General features: G+C 37.1%; 1 protein-coding gene across 1 annotated transcript; it reads left to right on the top strand.

The window, feature by feature from the left end:
- Positions 1 to 806: 806 nt before the first annotated feature.
- chn1 (chimerin 1) lies at positions 807 to 9676 on the top strand. The gene is made up of 7 exons (XM_024286709.2): positions 807 to 1742; positions 2466 to 2550; positions 4796 to 4969; positions 5518 to 5595; positions 6082 to 6219; positions 7632 to 7737; positions 8875 to 9676. Exons 1-7 carry the CDS (start codon positions 1491 to 1493, stop codon positions 9044 to 9046), a joined length of 1005 nt encoding a protein of 334 aa, XP_024142477.1. The 5' UTR covers positions 807 to 1490; the 3' UTR covers positions 9047 to 9676.
- Positions 9677 to 10703: the final 1027 nt, after the last annotated feature.

The following is a 10703-nucleotide window of genomic DNA, read 5'->3' as shown; positions in this document are numbered from 1 at the left end:
CTTACAGCCCCTCACAACCCTAACTTAACATTACTGGTGCAATAAAAATGGTGAGCAACAATAAAGCTATCAAGCTGTACAGTTTGGAGCCAGATGCCAGCTCAGACGAGGAAAACATGGATCAGGGAGCTGTCTTAGGTTCCACTAAAAGCTTTTTTCAAACTGGCTTTTTTCATCTGCTAGTGAAGAAATACTCAGAAATGCAATTTTGAGCTTATAATAACTACAAATGACCTTCATTATAAGAAAAACATTCAAACTATATATATTTTTTCTTATACTCTTGATTGACAACAATATTAATAAAGACATACTCAAAATGTTTGCCTCTTGACCAGGACTTCCTTGAAAAAGGGATCAACGGATCTCAATGGGATTTCTTTTCCTGGTTAAAAAAATGGCAAAATAAATTCTTAAAATAAAATAAATAAAAAAAATGCAAAACATAAAAAAAAACTTTTTTAAATCACGGAAGATCTTTAAATGAACTTGAATTTTATTGTTTTTTATAATTTTTTTTGGCAGCACAGACAGAGCTCTGTGCTTTGAATGTTCATCTCTTTCAACTCGCTTAGTGCCCTCCAGAAAAAAATAACCACATTTATTATTCTGTTTCAGTTTTGTCTCTTTTTATGGCTCGTTATTGTTCATACATGAACCCAACATAAGATGTAGTTGTATCGCATCCAGAAGTTCAGCCTCAGCTTGATGACGGCATCGCTTGTTTTCTCGAGAGCTCTTTGTGTTTCCAGTTTCTGTGGCAACAAGGTTTTGAAAATAGCTTCTCTTCCTAACGGCCCACTGCTGTCGCAAGTTCTCCAGGCTGAAGAAGCCCACTCCGGCTGCATGATTCATTCATTGCTCATTATCATCCCACTCTCATTTCAGCTCCCCCTGCTTGGATATCTGATGGTGGAGTGGGGGCGGGGTGGAAGCCACTATGAAGCTGGTGTCTCCTCGCTGTGATTGGCTGGTGGGATCCGTTTAATCTGCTGCCTCCTCCACGGGGTCCACCCCCGTACTCCTCCCCCTCTCTCCGCCCGCCCTGACAGCATCCACACACAACAGTGTGCTGTCTCTGTTCCAGCGAGAATATCAGCTCTGCACAGGGAGGAGAGGATTAGCTCAACCGCTCGTCTCATCTGCATTTACATTCACAGGGAAGCACAGCAGCACCCAAGGCTGCAACCGGTTTATATAAAACCTGGCACTCCTATCGCGGAGGCTTCATTTGATCTGCTGTCACAACTCTGACAGGATTCAGGGACTACATTTTTGTGTTTTTATACTTTTTTTGAATAATTTACAAACTCTTTAGCAATTCATAAATGTCATTTTTTGACAGAACTGTCCCTATTTTCTTAAGACGATGCAACTTCTACTATTTGACATAAACTTACTTTAAAGATCAAGGAGTTTTGTCTCTTACATTTTTGGGGGATTTTTCTACTTGCTTTTTACCTGATTTGGGGAAACTGCAGCTCTCCAGGATGCCATCGAGAGAGTCCTACAACGTTCAAAAGAAAGAGAAGCCTTTAGTGGAAAAGGCCAAGCAGGAGGCCAGTCAGGAGGACATCCTGGCAACGGCTCTGGGAATGAGGATGGGGCCACAAAAAACTTCAGCCACTTTCTGGCAACCAATTAAAATATTAGCTTGCTCGCAGCTCTCCTCATTAGTTCGCAGAGCCACGCTGAGGGACGGCGACTGGACACCCAAGTCAGAGAAAGTCCACAACTTCAAGGTGAGACTGAATGAGCCACAAAACAGGGGGGTTAATGTCATCATGTGTGGCTCTTATTGAGCTTTCTTGTGGGAGATGGGAAGGTGTAGGGGGGCTGGCTGGAAAACAGAGCTGTTTCGGTCCGTCCAGTGTGGCTTTATCAAAAGAAAATCTGTTGGTCAGACTGTGGACCACTGCTGTTAATGAGAGTACCAGATGGGGAGATTAAACTGATGGAAAACAGTGAAGAATTGTTTCTTTTTTTGGCTTCCATCATTTGAGTAGTTTGATGTCAAACTGCTGCTTGGTTCATTTTTTTAGCTGAATATTTTCAATTTAATTATTTCTGTAAACTAAAATTCTTTTTTGTTTTTGTCAGAGATGAATTGACTATTAAAGCAATGTTTTTAACCCACATTTATGCCTTCTTTATTTCATAACAAAATCCAGAGATTTTATAATCCTTATAAAGGTTATTGTGATCTTGGATAATAGGGAAACCATAGGGGGTCTAATATAGATTGTGTAGCTGCGTTTTCACTGAATCAGTTGAAGAGCCTCCTGATTGGCTGAGCTGTTGTCACCCACAGGAATGTGGGAGAGCATTTCTCCCTTCTCCTTTGAAAAACTCCCCTGATACCCCACACCTGTCCTCAGGCCAAGTCTCTCAATTTAATGGAAATGGATATGATGGTGCTTCCCTCCAACACTCCATCACTAATATGTGTCCTCCTTTACTTGTAGGTTCACAACTTTCGGGGACCACACTGGTGCGAACACTGTGCCAGGTTTATGTGGGGGCTGATGGCTCAGGGAGTCAAATGCACAGGTAGGATTCCAGCATTCACAGTATTGTATAACTCTTCGGAACATGACAGGACTCCTTTGTTGTGCCTCTGGGGCACAAATTGAACATCACTGTTTACGGGTGGTGGTGCATCTGGTGATGGATTACCGGATTCTAATCTAAAATCTCAACAGTGGTTTGTGGATTATGGTTTATAGAGAAATGGGGGCTGCATGTATAGCTGTGACGTAACGGATGCGTTCGATGGTATAAAAGCCCCGTGTTTGACCCACTTTGTTCTCCACTGAGTTGGAGAAAGTAGGGTCATTCATGAGTGTGTTTCCGAAGGATTTGTCAAAGATGCATTAAGCCATGACCATTCCATTCTGTCATCAATATTACAACAATAAAAGCTTTCTGTGGCTTCACTCTTATCATGTAGAGGTTACATATTTTTAATGTAAGCTCTTAAAAGCATAATTCAAAACAAGTTAAAAAATATATATTATTCTTATTACAGTTGGTAGCATCTTTGTATATTATTAAAAACATTTTTTCTACCTTTTTTTAATTTTGACTTTCATTGATATGATTTGTAAAATTTTTCAATCTTTAATATTTCTTTAATGCTCCCGTTTTTGTGGACAAAATGAAGACATTTATGGTTGATTTTGGATCTGAATCTATTTATTTAAAGGCTAATTCACTAAAAGTTGTATTCATACCCACATTCCTTTGGACTCAACCCCATCCAGTAAAATCTGGGGCAACAAACTCTCACATGACTCACATTTGCATACCAAAAAAATGTTCTTCCACCCCCCTCCTTCTTTTTTTGTTTGTGTGAGATGTTTTTGACCGAGTACTGGAGAGCCAGCCTCTGTTCGCGCTTGTTGTGGCACATTTTCTCCTCTGTCTGCACCCCCCCAGCTCAGCCTCATGAAGGAAAACAAAGCTGGCATGTCTCTTTTAATGAGTCGGAAGAGTGAGGAAGGAGCCCTGATTCCACACACATTAAAATTCACCGGGTCACACAGCTCGATCCCCATTTATCATAGGGTACTTGATGGGAAAAAAATGTAAACATTTTGTTTTTCAGCCCCTCTAAACAGGCTGATTATAAATGAGCAGCCACATATCATTAAGCTTTTTCTTAAAACAGAGTGTCAGTATCCTGGCTTCAGTTACAGAGTTGGAAACGGTCCGTGTTTTCCTGCTTCTTGATGTCCCATGAGCTTAGTCACCCCACCTGAGACCCGGGGCCATCCGTCTCTCCACACGGACAAGAAAAGCTCAGCAGGCCTGCGTCTGATGACATGCCTCTGACTATTATTGCCTGTCTCATGTCCTTAAGTGAATAATCTTTTAAGGTAATTACATTTCGGCCCTAATGCATATAAATTCAAACTGTGGGAATTACTCCAGGGACGCATTTTAATCTAAACATTGTCAGTCATCCTGCAGAACCACAGATTTTAGAATAAAAAAATAAATATATATATATATATATATAATCAATATTTTTACTCAAAATTACATGTTTATGGTTTAAGAAATCATTTGAAAAAAATATGTTTTTCAATTTCTGAGCTTTAAGAGCTGCCCTATTTTAGTCTGAGAAAGTAGGTCTTGTGTTGCCTGCAGCGCCGCGGTTGCTGCTTCCACAGCAGTTGAGTGTGAGCTCAGATTTGGAAAAGAAAAGAGCGTGCAGCATCGCTGTCTGTTCCTCCTCTAAGCTGAAGCATTTTTAATTCCCATTATGAGTCTGTTACAAAACAGCATCACAGTCTTCTTTTCTGAGTCTCCCCTCTATGGAGATCTCACAACAATCTGTGCCTCCTCCTCTGTGACATCACTGACATAAAATGAAATAAAAATGAAAAATTATCTTCAATGGGGGATTTTGTTTTTTATGGTTGTTTCAGATTCATCTGCAGATTTCTAAACATTGTTCCAAACATTTCTCTTGTGGATTTGTTTATTTATTTCTTTTTTTTTTAATGAGTGACCATCTGGAGGTGTTTTTGGATCTGTTTACTTCTCAAGGTGACTCCATGTGATGAGAAGTTGCTCTCCAGAGGTGTTGTGACATTTCAGGAGCTGATCAGCATTTTTTAAGAAATCTGGAATTAGGCCAGAGGACAAAACCGAAACAATGTTTTTACTTCAGTCTTTATATTTTCTAATTTGTACAATCTATATTTAAAAAATATATTTTTTAGCTCCTAGGAGTCAGCATTATAGCACTTTTTCATTTGAACTGAATCATTTGTTTTTGTCTCTGCAGATTGCGGTTTGAACTTTCACAAAGAGTGTTCGGCTTTGGCGGCAAACGACTGCAAGCCCAACTTAAGAAGCATCCGTAAGGTGTACAGCTGTGACCTCACGACCCTGGTGAAAGCTTACAACACAGCTCGACCCATGGTGGTGGACATGTGCATAAGAGAAATCGAGTCCAGAGGTTAGTTTGGCTCTGTATGACTAATGAAAATAATAATTTCCTAGAGATAAATGCATAAAAATGCCCTCATTTACTAAACAAAACGGATTTCCCTGTAATTTATTGCCATGATCTGCAGTCTTTAGGCTGGCGTGCTGAAAATGTGATTCAATTATCCCCTTGGTTATTGCTTCATTTGGAGAATTTGACTGAAAAGAGTGATGACATTTCTGGTAATTGTACACATGTAATTAGGAATGCATTACACTTTTCCTGCTGCCTAAGTTGATTGGTTTTCAGTTAAATAATTCAGTTTTCAGGCAAACCAGTGGCTCCTTCATTGTCTGCCCTTCAATGTACTTCTAAGTTTGATTTATGTCTTTATTATTTTTGCTCACTGGTGCAGAAAACTACTCGCATCAGGCTATGTTGCTCTGTCGGGACAATGAGGACATTTTATCCCTAATTTCCAAAACCCATTAAAGAGTATTTCCTAAATGACTTGCAATGAATATGCATATTTTCTTCCCACACCACCCTTGAATCCTTTATAATCTTTGTTTTTCAAGGACTGAAGTCAGAGGGCCTCTACAGAATATCTGGATTTAGTGACTCGGTGGAAGAAGTCAAGACGGGATTTGACAAAGGTTTGTATCATAGTCACAAAAACAATATATCCAAACCAGAACTCTTGATAGGATTTTTTTCAAAGATCTCCTCCATGGCAGAGGGATTTCAGGAATTGCAAACTGCCTCAAATGTGAAAATGTTGGAGTTCAGCGAATGGCTGGGTGGAAAAATAACTGTTTAGCTCAAGGGCAGAGTGACTTAGCTGGAGAAAAAAAAAATAGTGATACCAGAGTCAGATCGGCATGGAGGTGATCATCCATGACCGAGTGTCATTCCAGCTCACAGAGCTGTGATGTTCAGTCTGCCTGCACAAGTAGGCCATGCTCTCCACCGCAGAGATGCATGACTGAGACAGAGTCAGAATTAAACAGGCCAGGAAGACAATAACCACTGGAATGCACTGATAGAGGATTGTTTCCACAGTTTTTGTTCACCAAATCTCTCTGTGCCACAAAAAGTGAGCACTCATCTTCTCCCTTTTTTCCCATCATGCATCCTCACAGATGGCGAGAAGACAGACATCTCAGTGAAAGCATATGAAGACATCAACATCATCACGAGTGCGCTCAAACTGTACCTCAGGGATCTGCCTGTTCCTGTCATCTCATACGATTCCTACCCAAGGTTCATCGAGGCTGCAAGTACGTCACAATTTAATATAGTCTTAAAAAAAATCCCTTAGATCATTCAGAATTCTGCTTTTGTTCCAACTACTGTGTCACTTAACCCTAATTTCTTTTGGAAATCGTAAACATACCATCTGTTTGATGTTGATAGTTTTAGATAACAGGTTGGAAAAGTAAATCTACCTCATTATGTATTATAGGGGCTGTTGTACTAAATATCTTCAATTTATTTACATTATTTGACCTTAAATTGATTAGACGTTTTTCTACTTTCAACCAGCTTCAGAAAATAATTCAGATTAGTCTTAGTTTCTCATAACTTTTAGATATGTAGTTGCATTTTGAAGGTGAATAAAACATGAAACTGTCAAGCTAAATAGTTTGTAATTGTAGCTTTTCATGGTTTTAGAGGCTTAAAATCAAAATTGATACAGTTTTTTTGCCAGTTAATAGTGCATAAAATGTTACAAAAATGTTTTGTTTTTTAACATGGGACTACTGTATGAATTATTCATGACTAATATCATACTATTTCTCAAATAGAGCAAACTAACGGCTAGTAATTTTGATTAATTCAGTTAAATTTAAGCTAGATTTTGTGTTTTTTATAATAAATTATAGTAGGTTAAAATTGATAGTTTCAACATTATTTTTTCCAATATTTATAACACAAAAATTGATAATTTACAATGAAAAACCTTAAATTCTACATGTAGTCACTTGCGAAATATTAGTAAGGACATTTACATGTCTTTGGCTCTAGAAAATATGGTGGACTTTTATCTAACACTGATATTTATACAAGACAATCTAATCAGTAAAATCTACTGATTTTAAACATGTATAACTTTAAAGAAGTTACTTGTCAATTAAAATGTCATTTTTTATGATTGTTCACTGTCATGATGATACTACCATTTTAGACTGTATAAATTACAAACATTTTTTACAGTTAAAGCTTTTACTTGCTCTTCATCCTGTTGCACTGTTCCAAAAAAATGAATTGTAAAACAAAGAATCTTTTGGTGTTCAGAAACAAAAGAATTTGCTTATTTTTTTTCATTTTGTATTTTCCTATTAACTTTGCTTTACTGCAGCTTCCTAGTATATATTTTTTTGTTTCAGCTCATCATTTTGTTTTTTTCTTTCAAAGCTGTGGATGTTTTTTTCCCCCTACATTTTAAGTCTCTGAGATCATTTCATGTCTGGGTTAAGTTTACCCTCTTTTGACCTTTCTGTGATTTTTTTTTCTTCTCTTTTTCCTTTGAGGTTTTGTGCAGCTTTTTTTTTTTTTTAACACTTTTTAGTAATTAAAAAGAGACTTTGGTCCAGAGCTGCTTATCTTTCAGGCCTGTGAGTGCGAGCCCTGTGGGCCCATTCAGTAATTTTTTTTTCATGCTAATCACGTTCTCCTTTCTGTCTGCCAGAGCTCACAGAACCAGAGAAAAAGCTGGAAGCTTTCCGCGAGGCTCTCGCTCTGCTGCCACTTTCACACAGGGAAACTCTCAAGTACCTCATGGCCCACTTGAAAAGGTGAATAATAGATACAAACTATGGAAAAGCTTGAAGATTCAACTAAAAATGTGAACAGACATTGATATATCTTTTTTTATGGAGCCCTGAATGTGACATTGAAAAAAAAAAATAGCTCAGATTAGCATTTTTTGTTCCCAAATTAGTGTTTTGTGCACACAAATTGCTATTTTGTGGCCACAAATTTGCATTTTATTTGCATTTTGTGCACACAAATTAGCATTTTGTAGCCACAAATTAGAATTTTATTTGCATTTTGTGGTCACGGATTAGCCTTTTGTGTGCTTACGTGAAATCTTATGCGCAAGAATTAGTATCTCTTGCGCAGGAGTTAGCATTTTGTTTTTACAAATTTTTGCGCACAAGTTAGCATTGAATGTGCACTGTCTTGTTACTGTCTTGTCGGCATCAGTTAGCATTATGTGTGTGCTCGAGTTAGTATCTTGTGCTAAGGAGTTAGTATCTTGTGAGCACAATATTGCACACGAGTTAGCATTTCGTGTGCACAAGTTAGTATCTTGTGCTCACTAGTTAGCATCTTGTGCTAACAAGTTAGTATTTTGTACACACAAGTCAGCATTTTATCTACTAAATGTATTGTCTTGTGCGCATGACTTAGCATCTTGGGCTAATGAGTTAGTATTTTGTATGCACAAGTTAGCATTTTTTTTTTTTATAAAATTTATTATCTTGTGGGCATGAGTTAGCATCTTGTGCTAATGAGTTAGTATTTTGTCTACTCAATTTAGTATCTTATGTGCAAGAGGTAATATCTTGTGCTTATGAGTTAATATCTTGTGTGCACAAGTTAGCATTTTGCCTTCTCATTTTAGTATCTTGTGCGCATGAGTTACTAACTTATAAGCACAAAATACTAAAACACTAGATGCAAATAAAATACTAATTTGTGGCCACAAAATACTAATTTGAGTTAAAAAAAAATTCAATGACATGTCCAATGCTTTGTACCTTTAACTTTATTGAATTTTTGGATAAAAAAAAAAGGTTTTTGCAAATTCTATGTGTTATCTTACATTTTTATTCAAATGTTCTTTAAAAAAAAAAAGCGAAAAAAAAATCATCTTCTCGAACTTATTTGGATGCTCAGTTGTTTGCATGTTTCTATACCTGTTCCAGGGTGACACAGAATGAGAAATTCAACCTGATGAGCGCGGAGAACCTCGGTATCGTTTTCGGGCCCACCCTCATGCGTGCCCCCGACCAAGATGCCATTACTGCACTGAATGACGTTCGCTACCAGAGACAGGTGGTAGAGGTGCTCATCAAAAATGAGGAGGTGCTTTTCTAGACTCCCATCAGGACATGTGTAGGACAGTCCTTAACCAGTTTTTGTGCAAAAAACTACTGTTTGTATTACTTTGGTCATTCCATCTTTAATGCCTTGTGTATGGACTAGACTAACATCTGTCCTCCCCAGTTTTGGGGCTGAATGATGAACCTTTTACTTGCACGTTCTTCACTTTTCCCCATTTCTGTCGGGGGATTTCTAGAAACTAACTTAAGGACCAGCATGCATGGTGCGAGGTCTTCTTCTCTTTGTAGTTGTTGCCCAGCATGTGTTGAAACCATGTAGCTCTGAGTTTTATTTTTTATTTTTTCTGTCTAATCTGATTTAGTTACCTTCCACATTCCTTTCTTGTGGATCTTTCTAAGCTGGACTTAAAAATGTGTTACTACTTTTCCCGGGGTCAATTTTACGATGCTGTCTTTTGTATTTCAAATATTTGTAAGTGAAATATATTTTTTAGTTAAATGAGCCTTTCTTCTTCCTGTGTAAATACTGGTGTATTCTTTCTGACTGTAACATTTTTATTGTATTAGAAATCCTTTTTGTGGAATTAATTTTTTACTGTAATGTTTTTGTACCCATTTGTGCATGATCACTTTAATTTATTAAATCCTACTTTGAAAAAAAAAATGAGGATTTATGAGTCATGATTTCAACAAAGTGTAACTAAATCATAAAATTTTTCTTTTTTCGCATCTCATCTAATGAATTAATCTTGAATTTAGTTATTGAGGCAAACAGAAGTTTCATTTTTAAAGGTGAAATATAAGCATGATTGCTATTTTATTTATATTTATACATCACATTAAGTCTTTCTTTTGATGGAAAGTCCTAATAAGATTTGATTTTTTTGTTCAAATTCTGTGGCAAAAATGTATTCTTTGGAAAATTTTGTGATTTATTAATGTCGATAATTATTTAGGCTAAAATAAAAATTTTTCTAATAAATTTGAGTCAGATTTAGGCTACAGGTGGAATTCCTTTTAATACGTTTTTCCCTTTTCTCAATTTTTTATCCCAATTTGAACTCTATGCAAATTATTAAGCAACAAAAACAACAAAGGTTATGAGAAAATAAAGTAGAAGAGTAATTATAAGAAGCTTGAGGTAGGGAAATATTTACCATATAAGCTTTAAGAATAATAGCATCATTGACACTGTGTCTTTATGTTGTGTGAGAGCAACATGTGCCGTCCTGATGTTATAAATACTTGTCCAAAAAAAGCTGCATGGTAACAGTGGCGAGCCGTCTGTATATTCGGAATGGTAGGCTGTGCCCACAAGGAAAACTTTCCACGATTTCACAGGAAAGCCTCTAACAGCACATCAGCGTCTTTGGTTTTATGTGAGGCAAAAACAAATTCACACATCTCCTGAGGCTGCTAATTACTACATGTTTGTGCAAACAATGTCACATAAAATGAAAAACCTGCAAGTGATGTTCTTTCTGCCACTTTCCAGCTCAATAAACACTTTTTTTGTAATATTTTCATTATTTATTGGGAATATGAGCTTTCATAGTAAATTGTTTTCTTTTTAATATGTTTGCAGCTCGTCTTTCACCACAAAGCAGTTGAGCTGCAATCACTTTTTGACATTTAATCACTTGAGTGCCATCACCACGCTGCATTCAAGCTAATGTGAGCAAAACCCAGGC

Source organism: Oryzias melastigma, linkage group LG21 (genome assembly GCF_002922805.2).
Source record: "Oryzias melastigma strain HK-1 linkage group LG21, ASM292280v2, whole genome shotgun sequence".
NCBI lineage: Eukaryota > Metazoa > Chordata > Actinopteri > Beloniformes > Adrianichthyidae > Oryzias > Oryzias melastigma.
The sequence above is the reverse complement of the archived record's forward strand: the minus strand, read 5'-3'. Positions and strand labels throughout refer to the sequence as shown.